The sequence below is a fragment of the Meles meles genome, chromosome 14 (genome assembly GCF_922984935.1).
Source record: "Meles meles chromosome 14, mMelMel3.1 paternal haplotype, whole genome shotgun sequence".
Taxonomy (NCBI): Eukaryota; Metazoa; Chordata; class Mammalia; order Carnivora; family Mustelidae; genus Meles; species Meles meles.
In genome coordinates, this window is record NC_060079.1 from 77,354,909 (window position 1) to 77,372,620 (window position 17,712).

The 17,712-nt window shown below is 44.3% G+C and overlaps 1 protein-coding gene across 3 annotated transcripts in view; it reads left to right on the top strand.

The window, feature by feature from the left end:
• TPP2 (tripeptidyl peptidase 2) overlaps window positions 1-15,280 on the top strand; it is a 69,364-nt gene extending 54,084 nt beyond the window's left edge. For 2 of the 3 annotated variants that reach the window (XM_045978005.1, XM_045978006.1), the window contains 6 exons: window positions 2,962-3,113; window positions 5,279-5,375; window positions 6,584-6,714; window positions 10,812-11,019; window positions 12,247-12,366; window positions 14,290-15,280. In XM_045978005.1, the coding sequence (XP_045833961.1) occupies window positions 2,962-3,113; window positions 5,279-5,375; window positions 6,584-6,714; window positions 10,812-11,019; window positions 12,247-12,366; window positions 14,290-14,379 (798 nt within the window). In that variant the 3' untranslated portion in view covers window positions 14,380-15,280. Of the gene's footprint in view, window positions 1-2,961; window positions 3,114-5,278; window positions 5,376-6,583; window positions 6,726-10,811; window positions 11,020-12,246; window positions 12,367-14,289 lie in introns of those variants that run through there. The other variant, XR_006814878.1, reaches the window with a different exon arrangement.
• The last annotated feature ends 2,432 nt before the right edge of the window (window positions 15,281-17,712 follow it).

Below are 17,712 nucleotides of genomic sequence, written 5' to 3' on the forward strand. Positions count from 1 at the left end.
GATAGTTTATGATTATCATGGTACAGGTTTTCTTTCTGTTTATAGATCTTTCTTAGAGTTTATTGTTAATCATAAATTAAGTTTAATGGATTGCTTATTTTAAATCAGCTCTGTTTTCTCTCTTCTGTCCTCAAACATAATAGCAAATGCCTTACCTTTGAGCTTCAGAAGAGGCATTGCCTCACCACAGAGACTTCCTACCCATCCTGCAAGTTGCTCTCTCCCTAATCAGTCAAGGAGGAGGGGGAATTAAGGGAGGCCCACGTTATGTTAGAATCAGCATGGACTGCGGGATTCCTCCTCCAGGCAGGCGGCATCCCCACTCAACTACAGTGGAAGTACCGTGTGAACAGTGTGAACATACAGGAAGGACTGTATGAACAGAGGGTAAATGTTGGGGGCTGTCTCTGCCCCTCGAATTCTTCAGTATGTTATCTGTGCTGCACAGATGATACTGAAACGATCTGTTCCCGTAAGAGCTTCGTGTTCTTTAGCAACTCTGATTTTGCAGACGCTTTTCACCCCAGCAGTGCCCCCCTAGAAAAGTGAACTCAAGAGGAAGGACGACGGATGGGTAGCAGGGTCTTGAGGAACTTGTCCAAGCAGGACCCTACTGCCTTTGCCCCATCCCACGCTGCACATGCGACCTTGGCTTGCAGGCGCTCTGGCTCCTGGCCTCAGAGCATGGTGCTGAGGTGGCAGAAAGTGGATTTATGTGGTTCCGTCACATGAGAGGTTTTATGGGCGCTTTACCGGAGTCATACTGAAGGAAAAGTTACTGTTTGATGGGGGGAATGAATGCTATTAGAACTACTGCATCAGTGGTTCCTTATATTTGCTATTATAATTATACCCCAAAATAAAATTCAGGTGTGAAAATTGTTAACATGGGCATATGCACATTGTATTCACCAAAAAATCCTGTTTAGGGCAAGGTAGGGCTTACAATATTATTTTTTTGTCTCAACCTGTGAAGTTTTTTTCTGAAATTACTATGATGAGGAAAAGAAAAGTTTTGGTAACATATTTTTCCCTGATTTTAGAAATGTTAATTTAAACAAAAAAGGTTTTAATTAAGCATTTAAAATATGAACTTGAAGCTAGAATTGGTGAAATTGACTTTGTCTTTTAAGGGCAGCTGGTTATTGTGCCAGAGCCAGAGCTAGCCAGTCTGATACAGGATTTCGTTTCCCAGACACTGCCTTAGTTTTCGCAAGTGAAGACTTAGTGCTGTAATAGAGTAGATCAAAGTAGATGTAACTAGATATAAATACACATTTCTCTGCTCTTTTCAAAGCAGAACTTCTCAAAGGTGCTATCTATGCTGCTTTACTTTCTATTCTCTGCTTCTTTCTCGGCCGGCCCTCACCCCACTGTCCACGGAGACTGCACGTCTCTCGTCGTGGGGGCCAGCCACTGCTGCACAGTTTGGCGACCGTGTCCTCCTGCCCCTGGCACGACCTCCGCTGTTGTCACTGGTTGATCACTCCTCTTTCTTCCCGCTGGCTTGTCCAAGGAGCCCCTCTCGTGTCCGTCTCCTCACTCCCCAGCATTCTCTGAGACCGCGGAATGCTTTGGCTCGAAGCCTGGGCGTCCTCCCCCCCTCCCCATCCTGCCCGGTTTTATGTGTCCCCTCGTTTTAAACACCATCAGCAGGCAGTGCCAACCCTGCCTTCATGCGTTTCTAGATCCGTCCATTTCCTCCTCTTGTACAGCCTGTTCTTAAGTCAGAGCAGTGTTGGGAGTCCGGGCTCACTTCTTCACTCGTCTTCCTGCTCCTCGCCTTGTGCCCACTATCGTCCTTTCTCCAAATAGTAGGAAGAATTATTAAAAACAAACCAGCATTGTTCATCCATATAGGATGCAGAGTCATGAAACAAAAAGCAGAAATCTTGAATCACGTTCCCTGCCCTGCCTACAAGCCCCCTGCATTTAGAATAACGTCTGTGTTTTGGTCCGATGTTCTCAGCCCCGCCCGCTGTGCTTGCTGCCCACGTGCCCAGTGAGTCCGGCCGCGCTTGCCGCGTACTCGAGCTCCGGGCCGTGCATGTGCCCGTCCGCCGTCTTCACACGCTTCCTCCCCTCAGTTGGGTTAGTTAGGTCCGCGGAGGCTCACTCACTCAGGTGGTGGAGGTTCACTGAGGTCGCCTAGTCCCTGTTCAGCGGGAATTGCCAGCACCACTTTGTCGGCGTCGTTGCCCACCTCACCGAGTAGCCGCTGTGCGTCCCTGCACTCCGTTCCGCTTCCTGCACGTCCGCGGTGTCTTCTGAGACCCTGCGCTACCTGGACGCTGTCTGTCTTCCCCACTAGGACATGTTCCCGGGGCGAGAGAGGGCCTTGTCTGCTTGGCTCTCTTCACCTCTTAGAGCATTACCTGCCCTGTCTCAGGCCCTCAGTAAGTCCTCTTGATTGAATGAAGAAATTTCCCTTTAAATTTATGTAGAAAGAGGTTCTTTTTTAAAATTCTAAGTTATTTCCTTCCTTTCTCAACTAGAGCAAGTGAAAGCTCGGTAGTAGGCTTTGGTAGGTCGTACTTTCTGTAGTCCAGTCTGGCAAGTAAAGCTAAGAATACCATACACACTCATGGAGGAAAGTTTGTTCTTCCCTCCGCTGTTTTATTTTCTTAAGATTTTATTTTTAAGTAATCTCTACACCCAGTGTGGGGCTCGAACTCACAATTCCCAGATCAAGAGGCTCACACTCCACCGACTGAGCCAGCCAGGTGCCCCTTACATAAGTCTTTATTTTAAAGAAGATTTAAAAGCATCAGTACTTTAAAGTTTGGGAGAAAATTCCTTTGATCACAGATTGGGATTTTTCATGTGTCGTAGCCCTTAGGATCTGGAATATGATGTAGCACAACTCAGGGCAGCCTGTGTTCTGAGATACTCAGTAATGAAGATGATTTTGAAATATGTAAAATTAAGCCTGTTAATCTGAGACTCTCTCCACATTCATAGGATGTGATCCCTGTTCATTACTACCTAATACCTCCACCAACGAAGACTAAGAATGGCAGCAAAGACAAAGAAAAAGATTCAGAAAAGGAGAAAGATTTAAAAGAAGAGTTCACTGAAGCGTTACGAGATCTTAAAATTCAGTGGATGACAAAGTAAGTTTTAGTGGATTTTAGCCCTCTGTTTACTTGTAGTTTCCCAGTTAAAGCAGTGTGGTGTGTATGTGCATGGACTGTATTCAGGATGTTAACAGTGGGTGGTAGGTTACAGGGGGTTTTATTTTAACCACTTAATTCTGATTTGCTCTTGGAAGAGAATTTTACTGGAAAGCATAAAGAAAAAAATAAAAATCACCTTTTTGCCTACTCTCCATAGGTAATCATTATCCTATGACTGTTTCTCTGTAGTTGTGCATGTAGCAGTGTGAATGATGGTGTGTCCTAGTTTTCCAATTACTATGTGATTTTTGGCATTTCTTAGGTCATTTAATAGTCCTTTAAAATACCATTTTTAATGACTATGTGGTTTGCAGTCCTGTTGATGTAATGTAACCCGCTTAAATACTCTATTTGACATTCACGTTTATAGCTTTTCTCTGTGGTGCTGTGATGGACATTTTTTACACATGTAGTTTCTTTAAATATCCATCAGATCACATCTTAAAAATATAATTATTCAGAATCAGTATTATTAACACTTAAAAATTGCCTTGCTATGTTTTGTCATATCGCCTTCTAGAGGGAATATCACAATTTCTTCTCCCTCCAGTGGTGTACGGCAGAGCCCGTGATGCCGTGGAATTGGAAACGAGGCCTTGCTGATAGATGGCGAAAAAAGACAAGGCCATTATCGTGGTCTTAAGTTGCATTTCTTAAGTTGCGAATTTTGAGGCTTTTAAAAACTGTCACTGCATTCTCGTCAGTTGAACGTGTCCTGTACTAGTTTTCCATTGGGACATCAGATTTTTCTTTTAACTTTTTAACATAAAAGATATTAATGCTTGGCTGTACTTGTACACATTTTCCCCCAGCTTGCTTTTTGACTTTTAGCTTACTTTTTACATGGTAGAAATTTATTCTCTGGACTCATAGGGGTTGCTTTTTCCATTTGTGTTATGCGGTATTTCTGTCACCACCGCTTTCCTGTGGGAGTCCTCGTCAGCTGATCGGGTGCATCCTTGCAGTCCCGAGCTCTGCTAGAGAACAGACGTCATCGTGTCATGAAAATAATTCCCAGGGATTGAGCAGTTCCAGGGTCCGTCTGCATTCAGGCTGACCTTTGCACTTAAAACTAGGCTGTATCTCCACCAGAAACCCAAGTCTGTAAGTCAGTCTCTGATCGATTGTAGGATGTCGTCAACAGCAGAAAATACAGTGTAAATCCTGCAAAAGCGAAGTGGCAGAGTTGACTTCTGGCATGGCTGCGGGAGGAGTCCCAGGAGCCCACTTCCCTGGAAACTAGTGACAATCTTTTTTTTTTTTAAATCAGCCTTTTAAAACCTCTGGAGCTGATGTATGGGCATACAGCAAAGGATGAAGAAACATCTGTTCAGGAACATCTGTAGTTCAGGGAGAAAAGTGAGAGTCTGTGGTACTTGAGCCCAGGCCGCTCCCTGCTTCCCCGCTGCAGCTCAGGGACCAGGCCGCTTGCAGCTGGAACACGGGCTCCCTCGCCCCTCGGCTCCTGGACAGAGGACTCTCTTCCGGGGAGGAGCTGCCGCACATGTGGGAGCCTCACGCCGAGACCTCCAGAGTGATGAGCGGATGTTTGGGGTTGTGGGGAGCAGACGGCCTCTTTGGGTGTGGCACTGCTGAGACCACTAGGGCCCCCGTCACCCCAGCCCAGGAAGTGGCGGTTTCAGGGCAGGCAGGGTAAGCCTGGGAGAGCCTGGGCTGCTGCTCCCCTCACCCGTGTCGTCAGCTTAATCAGCTTCCCCGTTCAGGAGCATGGAACGTCTCTTCGTTCATCTGAAACTTTGGATTTTTCAGAAAAGTATACATTTTTCTTACACATTATAGACATTCCTAGAGCTTTTCATCTCTCTTGCTATTTGATTGTTTTTTCCTCCTCTTTATACGTTTATACCTGGCATATATGAAAACTTGATGTCTCCAGTTTGATTTTTTTTTTCTAGGTTAAGCATATTTATATTACCTGCAAATAATGGTAATCCTTGTCAATAAAGAAACTTGTATTTCAGACTCATGCTTTATGTTATGGACTGGAACTTCAAAGCAATGTTAAATAACAGGGAGGACGGAAAGTGATTTCTTTCTAACAGAAACGAAATATAACGTTTCTCTCTTTCTTATTTACATAGGCTGGATTCTAGTGACATTTATAATGAATTGAAAGAAACATACCCTAATTATCTTCCTCTCTATGTTGCAAGACTTCATCAGTTGGACGCTGAAAAGGTGGGACATGTTCATTCCTAATATTTGAGTGTTTCATTTTGTTTGTAACATCAGATAAAGTTTATACGTTGAATAAAAGTGCAGCCTTGTATTTGTCTTGTGTTCTTGCCAAACGCAAACATTCTGTCAAACTGAATGTTCTATTAACTATTCTCATTAAGGTAAATATAGAACTTAGCTATTACTATGAGTTCAGCTTAGAATTCCCGCTCGTATTTTTGGTCAGTGGGAGGAGTAGCAGGGAAGATACACCCAGGGTTGCTTTTCCAGGGCAGGGGTCCTGGCCTGCGGCAGATGTAAACACCTACAGCAGAGGAACAACTCCGACTTTGCATTAAGTTTGTTGCTGATGCTAATTTTCAAGAATTGGCCATCGTTCCAAACTGTCTTAACAGCTGTCATTAATAATGTTGGCCAGTAGGGAAGTGCAAGCCATAAACAATTAGAAATGATCAGGGGTTCAGAGTGAACTTGAAGGTTGAAAGGAAACCTCCAAGACTCACGAGAGGAGCCCCACAAGCGCCGCGGTGATCGTAGTTAGACTCTGCTGGGTCTGTTCTTGTCTGCTCTCATCTTTGTGGTTTTAATAATAAACTGGGGAGAATGTTCATCTGCAGGTGCTTTTTTCCCTTCTGTCTTCATATGGTGTGTAACTGGAGTAAGCTAGCCAATCGGGTTTCTGAGATGCCCAGAAAAGGAGTTGCCTTGGTAGAAAACACTGCATTTCTGGGAATCTTGATCTTGCTTACCCTCGCCATCTAGTATCAATGGGGAATGTGTCTTGGGTATTTTCCCATGGGAGCTCAGGTTTTCTGGTGACGCTGATGTTGTGGCAGTCACAGTAGGGGCAGCACAGAGTGCCCTGGGCTGCCAGCAGACTGCCCCGCCCCCTCTGCTGGGTTGGGACTGTCATGGTTGGGATGACAGAAATGAAGGTACTTTGGTGTACTCATTGATACAGCCATTTCTTTTTTTTTTTTTTTAAGATTTTATTTATTTATATGACACAGAGAGACACAGCGAGAGAGGGTACACAAGCAGAGGGAGTGGGAGAGGGAGAAGCAGGCTTCCCGCTGAGCAGGGAGCCCGATGCAGGGCTCGATCCTAGGACCCCGGATCATGACCTGAGCCAAAGGCAGACGCTTAACGACAGTCACCCAGGTGCCCCGAAACATCCATTTCTTATTTCTTCTTTTTTTCCTCCCTAGGAACGGATGAAAAGACTGAATGAAATTGTTGAAGCTGCAGACGCTGTTATTTCTCATATAGACCAAACGGCCCTAGCGGTTTATATGGCCATGAAGACTGACCCCAGGCCCGATGCAGCTACTATAAAAAAGTACCTAACCAGTAAATAATCTTTCTTGCATCTCATTCTTAGTTACTTTTTTAAAATTAATGAGAATATTCTTCTATTCCGGCTTGTTCTGTCCCTGGAGTTATCAGTATTTGGGTGTTCCGCCCTTCGCTATTTCATGATCATTTTCTTAGTTGTTTGAGATGAAGCAGAAGAGAAGAAGCTTGCTTTCTCGGCCGCCAGGTCCGTTGCGTGGAGGGACTTGAGTAGCTGTGATCAAACAGTCCCGCCCCTGGACATACAGAGAAGGCAAAAAAAATTAATTTCTAAACTGTTCATTGGCCAACAGCATGAAAAGCCCAGATTTCGTCTGTAATGTCCGGCAACACAAATAGAAATAAAGTCAGGTTGAAACGGTCACCCCGCAACTTGAGTTAGGAGCCGGCGTCGCAGTATTGCAGGGGGTGAGGGAAGGGGGTTACGGTTGAGCTTTAAGAAGCCCAGCGCAGACGTGGAGCGGGGCGGCGGCGCTGGGCGCGCATGGGCGAGCCTGTGGCTCCGCACGGAGTGTGACAGTCCCTCAGCCACCGGCGCCTCCGCCTTCCTTGAATTCTCAGGACCGTATTCTCAGAGCTGCTGCAGCCGTTCCCTCGGCCTCAGCCGGTGGCTTCTCTGTGGAGTCCCTGATTCTGAACCGCTGAAGCTCTGCATGTCATGTCGCTCATACCAGCACCGCAGCTCTTGGGAACCTGCAAGTGGTAGTTTTGAAGCAGAATGAAATGATTCAGATCGGCTTGTCGGCGTGACCTGCACCCTCCCTCACCCTCTGAGGGAATCATTCAAACGTGGCTGTTTTGTCGTTGTCCCCTTTGTGACACGCCAGTTACACGCGAGGAATTATTTGGGATGTTTTGAATATATGATCTCGTTTAAACTGAACCTTCTAAATAACGTGCCAAGTAGGGGCATTTTTACCCCCGTCTGCTGAGGAGCACATAGGAGAGCCGCATTCAGCCGGGTCTGTCCGGGCTGGGGCTTTTCGTTCTTGTAGGCAGCCCCTTGCCTTCCCGCCCATCTTGAGACGATTCCCCTGCCTCACTTCCTTCTCCTAGACAGACAGGGCATCCGCTCCACCTTGCCCGTCGCCATGCGGTCCTTCGTGTCAGAGGGGCCAGAGACCCTCTCCGAGGCCAACCTTTGTCTCCGCCTGAGTCCTCCTCTCCGTAGCTGCCCTCCGCTGACAAGCCCCTTTCTCCCGGTCTTCGAGGTCTGCGCCTCAGCCCACAGTCATTTTCCTCCGTCTCCTGTCCCCCGGGGGGGCCCGGGTTCTCACTGGAGCAGTCTACACTGCGCTTCCTTCCTGAATTCCGTTCCGTGTTAATCCGTTGCAGGAGGGGGAGCCGGGCTTCATCGCCCATGAGAAACTCGTGCCGGAAACCGGGGCCCTTCTGAGGCTGCCTTGACCTCACCGCGGCCTCTGCTAGTCGCTGCCGCATCCCTGCCAGCTCTGTTATTTCCTCGTTTGTGAGAGTCGTCTCCTGTCTTCAGGCTCCCCTCGTGGGAAGTAACATTAGCAATGTCGGTAAATGGGAAGGTCCGGCTAGCCCGCTGGTATTCTGGCTTGTCTTTCCCAAGTCTTCGAGCCACAGAGGAGGTTCTAGCTTCCGGGCTGAAGGGCACCGCGGACCACGACGAGCTGTTGTCAATCTCATTAGTCCCTTTTCCTCACAGTTCTTCTCCCAAACCCTGACTCCGGTGGCTGTCGAAGAAGAACAGTAACATAGGGTCCTGGCCTTAAAGACTATGGCTGCAGAGACGGTCAGAGACGCTGGGATAAAGTTAGAAAGGGGCTGTCGGACGCGCGAAAATGCCAAGAGAAGCTAGTTCAGTTTTGGCCACGCTGGAGCGGTTTGTCTGCACTTACAGTGACAGTGTTTGCCGCGGGCCTGCCTCTGCCCCCCCAGCAACGGGCTCGGCCGTCTGTGCTGGCCTGAAGGCCCCGTGCAGGCCTGGAGCTGCTGTTCAGGGGCGAGGTGGTCTCGGGGGTTGCCGTCCGCTGACCAGCAGCAGCCGTGGAGCATCTGTTTCTCTTTTCCATGCAAAGCTGCTTTTCCTCGAGTCGCTCGTGCATCAGAAGTTCTGACGGCCGCTTTGTAATCTTAAATGTGATAGTAGCTTTTGTACGTGATCTAGTACCGAGTTTTCGTTAAATTGAACTGCAGTTTATTTAGGCCATTAAAGTATCTGATTGAGGCTCTTCCTAAAATATAGCTATTACCACTTTGATCAGTACCTCTAACTAGGTTTGATTCGGATGTTTATTGAGCAAACACAGTAGGTGAAGTATCACTGAGAGGATGGAAGAAATGGAAGAGGACACTCTACTCTTAGGAAGCGCGTGCTCTGATGCGGAAGGTGAAGGTGCTGGCTAGGATGCGATGAAGAGTTACGATAAATATTTTACATTGTGAAAGCGTAGGAAGAGCTGATTTCATTTGAGTGGAGAAAGCCTTGTGGATTGGTAAAATATTTGATCTGAGCTGATCCGTTCTGAGTTAGATGAGGGTAGGGAAGGAATATTCCAGATGTGCGGAATTTAGGCTATTGGATCCGAGAACTGGGTTATGGGGTCTGGCAGGTAGTTTGATCGAGGACTGGCACGGACAGCACACTTATGCCCCCCTCTAAGTTCTGCATCCTCCCAGCCCTTCTCTGGGCAGCTAGGACCAGTTAGCTGCCGTGAATGATCGGACCTGCCTTGCCAATCCAGCTCTGTTCCAAGGCCCCCGTTCTTCCTCACAGAATGGGGACAGTAATTGTGTCCAGCTCCTAGGGTTTCTGCTGAAATGTGTAAGTGAAGTACTGGTAAGACATTTCAGAGGTGGCTGGCATCTAAAAGGTGGGGTGGGGTGGGGGGGGCGCTCAGGAAATGAGAAGCTGTGCACATGTCCTTCAACTCAGACATTCTTTTGTTCCTGAGTCCAAAGTAACCAAGCAGCTCCCTGACACGTTTCCCCCAAAAGAGAATGAAATTGGTTCTTTCAAGCTTTGAAACTCTTTGCTGAAAATCTCATGCCTCTTTTTTGGCCTAAATTTATCTACGTTGCAAATGTATTAAGGTGGGTAATTTTGTTGGGTTGTAACAAGTTGTTGTTTTCTCGTTTTCATTATCTTTCGTACAAATTGTTGATTTTGTAGCGTCAGCAGATTTCATATGTGCATTTTCCAGTCCTGAGCCCTTCAGAATCATTCGTACTGTTAGTCTGTTCATGCGTGTCTAAGGGCACCGTGGGCACCTTCTCCGCACTTCTAATCCTCATTGTCTCCACACGTGTGGGACATGAGTTGGACAAAATGCCTCAGACAAGCGAGTGTCCTAACGAGTAACGCTGTCCCCTGGAGTGCAGGTTGTGACTGCATTTCATTCAGCAGTGATGTACCGACTTTCTGTCCCGTGCCAGGCACTGTCTGGGCACTTGGGATACATCAGAACCCAGATTCCTGCCCTGCTGCAAGGCAGTTTTTCCGTAGCGATTAAGAGCAGGGATTCTAGAAGCAGACTCTACCGAGCTCTGCTGCTTCCTGACCGTCGGACCTCAGACGAATCTCTGTGTGCCTCAACTTCCTCCTTCACAGATGGGCATGATTAATAGTATCTCACTCAGAACTGTCTTGACTGTAAATGAGTTCACATGTAAAAGTGCCAGAGCGGTTTCTGGCACGGAGGAAGCATCTTACAGGGTTTGCTCTGTTTGTAAGTGAAAGTTACGTTCACTGCCGAAAGAACTTGTCTACATCGGCGCATAAGTATGTGATGATTGCTCTTTATGAGAAATCTAAATACTTTCTAAAAGATGCTGATCTGAGGAAGAGGTACTTAGCTGACGGAATTGAGAGCTGAACAGACTTTCCCTTCTGCTTTATGGCATTCTGTTTCAACCACATGCAGCTGTCCTAACGCATGTAGATCTCTACGAGTGAGGTACTGGCTCATTTGGTGTTTGTTACAAATAAGGCATCTTATTTGATGTGCGATGATATTTCTGAGGCAAAGAATGCATGAGTTTATTAGTTTCAGACAAGTCTACTTCTTAAGGAATTTTACTGATCTGGGCAATGCTTTTTGATTTGGCGCACAGTGACATGGACAAACAGAAGTCTACCCTCGTGGACGCTCTTTGTAGAAAAGGATGCGCCCTCGCCGACCACCTTCTTCACGCCCAGGATCAAGATGGGGCTGTTTCAAGCGATACCGAAGGAAGAGAGGAGGAAAGAGAAAATACTCTGGATTCTGTGATGGAAACTTTTTGGGAAACTACAAAATGGACTGATCTTTTTGACAATAAGGTAATCTTTGTGCTTCTTGCTCTGGCGCAGTTCTTGGGGGTTATTTCACAAACCTCCTTTGTGCCCCATTGCCTGCTCTTTACTGTTTCCCAGCTCCCTGGCCAGAAGAGGAAGAAAATATATGGAGTGTGGCTAAGCTGGGCTCTGAAGAAGACATTGTGTTTAGTGAGATCTCCTTTGTCTTACCTGTTTTAGAACCATTTTACTCTCATGTTCTCTGTCTGCACAGTGGCTCTTTAGCCACACTAATTTGGAAAACAGTTTGAGAATGTGTGTAGTGGCCTTTTGGTTCAGCCGGTTATGTATGAAGCTAGAATTAAGAACATCTAGAAATTGCGTTTATGCCTTCCCGTATCTGTTATGTACTGCTTTGTTGGGGGAGAGGGGGGCATGCTGGTTACTTTAGGTGTTATTTTTCTCAGAGCTCTTTGACTTTTAAATAATTATCATTTGGATTTATAGCTCATCAGTTTTCAGACCCAGTTTAGAAAAGGGAACATTGACGAACTTTTTGGATTTGGGTTATATAAAAATGTCAAATCTCTTTTAGCTCTCTACTATAATTCTTACAGTAGGGATTATGTAAGTACAAGTTTTTATCAATCTTCCTTTCTTCTGAAGATAAAGAAAATAGAATTCTCCTAACCCAGCATAAGTGGTTAGTTTTGTCTTACAGACAGATGCTTGTTTTCTAGATGAACTACGATCATTTGTAGTAAAGACCTCTGAGAAGGGAGAAAAGGTTTCCTGTATGCTTGAGGTTTTCCCACCGCAGTGTAGTCATGCTTATGCTAAAGAAAGGGAGTGAGGGTCAGAGTACACTTAATACGATATAATTTTTTAATTTTAACTTTTTTTTTTTTTTTTTACTTTATCCCCTTTTGCAGTTTTGGTAATTTATAGTGACTCTTCATAGTTTTGTACTTCTATCCTTATTTGCATTTTTATGATCACTTATGTTAGCTCTCCTTTGCATAAAGAGGTGTTTTGGTATAGAGTCCAAGAGCTAGTGATTTATCACACTTTAATTTTTCCCCCCAGATAGGCTAATTGGTGCGATATTCAGCTTTTGTTCTTTCAAGACATCTTTAAAATTTGCTTGATGTAAAATGTTCATTTTAAAAGCTGCACTTCTATTAAAGCCTTAATTTTTTTCATTATTAAAGCTATAAGCCATAAAATGTAAATATTTTTCATAGATAAGCCTTATCTCGTTTTACATTATAGGTTTTAACATTTGCATACAAGCATGCATTAGTACATAAATTGTATGGGAGAAGCCTTAAATTTGCAACTAAACTTGTGGAAGAAAAACCAACAAAAGAAAACTGGAAAAATTGTATTCAAGTAAGTGGTATTAGATTTTCACTGTTACATGTCACCTCGATATCACATAGTGACCAGATAGCTAAAAGCCTTCTTGTAGTGATTTAGCGATACTGACTTTACGATGACTGATTCCTCCTCTCATTCATGTAATGTGAATTATAAAATAAAAGCATGAGAGACAGCCAGTAAGCTCCTTACACTTTTTAGACTTTTCTTATTATTAAATTTTTAAAATTCCTGTCCAGAGAACCTACACTTAGCTTCACATGTTTTCGACACAGGCAAAAAGTACGTTAGGAAGTTTAGGATTACAGTCAGAAGACTGAGTTTTCTTTATGAAGGAGACAGAAATCATTCCTTTCAAATACATGTTGACTCAATTCTAAAATGTTTGAATTTTTAGAGTTTATATTTTATTTTATTCTTCATTTGAAATGATGGGCCATTTTGTGATTTTTACACCATCCCTTATTACATGCAGAGAAATTCTGTGGTTGATTAGAAACACTAGATAAGAAATTCTAGTCTCTCTGAACAAGTTAATTGTCAAGTATAAAAACTTAATGAATGCCACAGAAATCATCGTAGCCTCATCTTGTCTCTGGACACGCACAGTTTGTGCCTAAAGGGCATATGAGATTGCGTGGGCAGCTCGGTCATGCCAGATGTGGCCAAGGCCCGGTCTCTATATTCAAGGTTATTCTTTGGATGTAAGAGTAATGAGTAAGCTCCTGGGGAAATAGTTTCCAGTTAGAGTAAACTGTAGGTTAGCTTCCCTCTTAGACCTTTCCTGTGTGCCTGCACCGGTCCGTTCAGATTGTAAGACATTTTAAATTAGCATCTTAAGACCTTTGAATAGGTTACGAGAACTCTTTCTGGAGCTAATTGTTACTGTGTATAGTGTGATTCTCATCACGTCGACTGTGATCTGTGAGCTCTCACGTTGGTAAAACCAGTGACTGCCCCGGATGTTCCTATCAGGGGCTTTGTAATTGGTGTCCCCTCCACTCTGTTCCTGTACTGTCCGTTCTTCACACCACCGCCGGAAAAGAGGGCTTTAAGACACCTCCTGGTGACGCCCCATCACGTTCAGTCTGGATTAAAATCCAGACTCCTTCCTCGGCCCATCAGGCCGCACAGGATCTGGCTCCTGCGTTTCTTCCAGCTGCATCCCTCGTCACTCTTCCCAGACTGACTCTGCTTCCCTCACACGTGCCTCCTCTGCCCGGCCGAGACAGCCACCGTGCCCCTTCCTGCCCTTTTCTGCCAGGAGCCTAACTAGTCCAGCTGTATGGAGAGCTCGTCCCCGATTTTCATAGAAGGTGTCTTCTTTTCCAAATTACCCCGTAAATACCACTTCTCCGGAGAGCCCTTCTTGACCATCTCAATTCCTAAAGGCTCTGGTGTCTCATCAGGTTTTGTTCTTATTGTATACTTGGTATTTACAGCTCAATTACATACTCATTTGTTCATCTGTTCATTGATTTGCTTATTTATTCTTTGGTTCCCCTGAATAGAACACAGCTGGCCTGCAAGTGGGAAGTGAGTTTGTTCAGTGCGGTTTTCCCGGTGTCTAGAACAGTGTTTGGCTTACAGTCAGACTAAGAAAGAAAGGAAGAAAGGCAACTGGTTGATAGGAAGAAAGGGAGCAAGTTAGGCAGAAGGAAGAAAGAAAGAAAAAACAGAAAGGTTAGCAGAAAGACAGGAGAGAAGGAAGGTTGGCCGGAATGGTCATAATCGCATGTAGAGGTTGGTTGGGTAGGAAAGTGGGTAGGTTAGTTGACAGGAAGATCAGGTGGTAGGAAGTGTGGTTGGTGGGTGGGTTGGATGGCAGGAAAGTTTTGCATGCTACCACGTTATTAGTATTAAATGCAGAATTTACCCTGAATATTGAGCTTAAAAATCTGTTCTTTAATAATATGTTTTTGTGTTTCGTTATAGCTGATGAAGTTACTTGGATGGACCCATTGTGCATCTTTTACTGAAAACTGGCTCCCCATCATGTATCCTCCTGATTATTGTGTATTCTAAAATAGGAACCAAGACTTTAAATTTTAAAAAAGAAAGTTTTATAGTGAATGGATATAAAAAACAAATTTGTGGCATTTTTAGTCTAATGCATGTTTTGATCCGCTATCAAATACTGATTATTAAAATGATGTGTATTTATCAGAGAATTTGCTGGCGTGTGGCTTAATACATGTAAGTCTAGACCTCTGACATCATGGTGTTTTTTTAATGCCTCACATCGCTGGCAGCAGGCTGTGCCCTGACTGCCGGCACCAAGGACTTTCAGTTGGGTTGCAGCTAATACATGCATGATCGGTTTTGAACAGTGACTTTTAACTGCAAACCTGTAAAATTCTATTTTTTATTTTATAAATGAACAGGGTTTTAACATGCTCTACTTTAATTTTTTCAATTGTATGAAGGCCTTAAAAAGCTACATTAAGCGTAGCTAAAATTATTTATTGGACTAAAAAGTAACACAACTTCCATTTCCAGATTTTACTTTTTTTTTCTTTTATCTTTTTTTCTTTCTTTCTTTTTTTTTTTTTTTTTTTTTTGGCAAAAGTTTACACTCAATTAAGGGTAAAAAATAAAACCGGCACAAATAAAATAAATGTGTGGCAATTGCTGGAGCGTAACTGCTTCACTAAATCTAAATCTTCATCTTGGCGTTATTTCAGGTCAATCATTTTAACATCCTCTTGACAGGCAGAGCATCAGAATGAACTAATAATACATGTATAAGTGCCAGACAGCTAAATCTGTATCAGGTATTGTAAAGATACACATATGGTATGTTTATTAAAGTTGAAATAATGTAAAACACGTGAATAAATGTGCAAAACCAAGATCACAGTATATACCATATGCATTCTGATACCTTAATTTTTTTTACAAATAATAAAAGTGAATATTGAAGCTTCTTAAAGTTGGTCTTAATTTTTCATAAATAAGATACGGGGTTAGAACAGAAATAATATATTAAATCAATAGACAAAAAATTCAGTGTGAGGTAATTTATTTTCCTATAGGCGTGCAATTATTTGAATATATCGCCAGTTCTTATGTGATTAACTTTTGTGTATGTTTTTGGCTTTTTGTTATTTTTTTTCTGGCTACTATACTTGCTTCTCTCATCCTTCCTCCATAAAATAAAAAGACACACGTAGATAATGTTGAAAAGCCTCTACTCACTGACAGCAAACCTAGACAGGTATGTGTGTATGGTTTTCAAATCTTGTTCCCTTGGAATTTGCTGTTAGAAAAGACCTCCCAGGTAATCTTATCTAGTCTCATAACTGTTTTTTGTGTTAGTTGACTCCTTTATATGATAAAAACATTAGCGCCTTTAAGAGAAAATAGATAATGTATGCCAGCGTTTTGCATACAGTTTCTGAGCATTCTAGAATTTAAAGCCCGTCCGTGAACAGCCACACGTATGTTCTCTCACAAACACACGTACTTTCATCCTCGGTCATGCAGGTTCCCATGTGTACATGTTCATCCAGTCAGGAGATTGAGAGGCTTAGAAAGGATAGGACGACTGGCTGCCTGGTTGGTTATTAATTATAGACTCTGTTTCATAACGCAGGTTTTGTCATTTCTAGTGAGTGCCGCCTGCTCACGCAGAGCTCCTCGGGCAGCCACAGGTGAAAGCTTGGGTCCTTCTTAGGTTCTTCATGAGGGAGTGTGTCACCCTAGGATGTGCGTGGCCTTCTGGATGTCAGCTTTCGAAGCCCCTGTGAACGTCTCATTTCTCAGCTTTTCCTTTTAAGCCTTTGGATTAGCCCCAACTGGTCACCATCTCGGGTAGCCACAAAATTACACAATTGCCTGTAATCATCTAGACAAACGCCCCTTCGGGAAAAGGCCCCGCGCCTGAGAGAGAGCTGAGTCTAGTAAGATGAAGACGGCCCTGCCCATGAGGTTTTCTAGGAACAACCATTACAAGCTTGGGAGGAGCTCCCACTCCTGCTGGGCTCCCTCCAGTGACCACCAGGCTGGGGGGTTTCCAGGCAATTCGTGGAGCTGGAGAGGGGATGGAACAGGACCGTTGGGAACGTCCAAGTCTGCTGTTCTGACTGAGGTCCGGCCATCTTACTTGAGTCAACTCATCTCGGCTTGCTCCAGGCCTTTGGTTAGTTCCCACACTTCTTCTTTTCTAAGATTTTATTTATTTATTTCACAGAGAGAGAGAGAGTGCAAGCAGGGGGAGCAGCAGGCAAAGGGGAGAGCGGAGTCGGGTTCCCCACCAAGCAGGGAGCCCCATGTGAGGTTTGATCCCAGGACCCTGGGATCAGGACCCGAGCCGAAGGCAGCCGTGTAACCAACTGAGCCACCCAGGCGCCCCAGTTCCCGCACTTCTGAAAAGAGTTGCCTTTGAGAATTTTTGCCAGTTTCCTCATTACTCTTTAGGAAGTAGAAAATCTTCACAAAGTGCTTTTTCACTGACACACTGCATCCCCCATTTTCTAGGACATCACACTTTCTCTTAAGCGCATGAATGTAGCATCCAAATTTAACATAAATTTAAGGTTAGAAACTTTCTGGTAGTACATTTATTTTGAAAGGTTATCTTTGAGTTAGGTGAAGATACAATTAATTCTAGGATCCTTCAAATATGACGTATAAAAACACCATTGTTCCAGAGCTCCCTGATTTCTTACTTTCTACGTCAGGTGTTTGTCTCTGTGCTAAATTTTTTGTTTTTTTAGTTTTTTTTTTTTTCTTAAGATTTTATTTATTTATTTGACAGACAGAGATCACAAGTAGGCAGAGAGGCAGGCAGAGAGGAGGAGGCAGGCTTCCTGCTGAGCAGAGAGCCTGATGTGGGGCTTGATCCCAGGACCCTGAGACTATGACCTGAGCCGAAGGCAGAGGCTTAACCCACTGAGCCACCCAGGCGCCCCTGTGCTAAGTGTTTTAATGTGGAAGAGGAATTCAGCCGCTGGTGGATTTTGGAGACACTCTGCAAGAACAGTGTGGAGCTCCAGGTGCAGGGAACAGCTGGGCCCTGCGTGTATGTGATGCTGTAAGTCGGTGGCCTCCCGGTCCTCCCCTCTCTGGTACTGAAAAGCAAACAAGTGAGCTGTGTTTTCAGGAGGAGGTAGTAAACAATGGAGCTTTTTAATGGTACAGTGGGTAAAGCATAAATATTTTCAGGCAAGTTTTTTGTTTTGTCTTGTTTGGCTCAAGAAGCCACTTCCTGGTTCTCGGTTGTAAGAAAAACTTCTCTAATTACTACTTGTCTCTTCTGGGACTAAAGTCTTCCACAGATGGTAAAACTTTAGAATGAAGATTGGTTAGTTTGCTGTGGAAGTTGCACACACATCTACAGACTGGCAAAATCTGCTT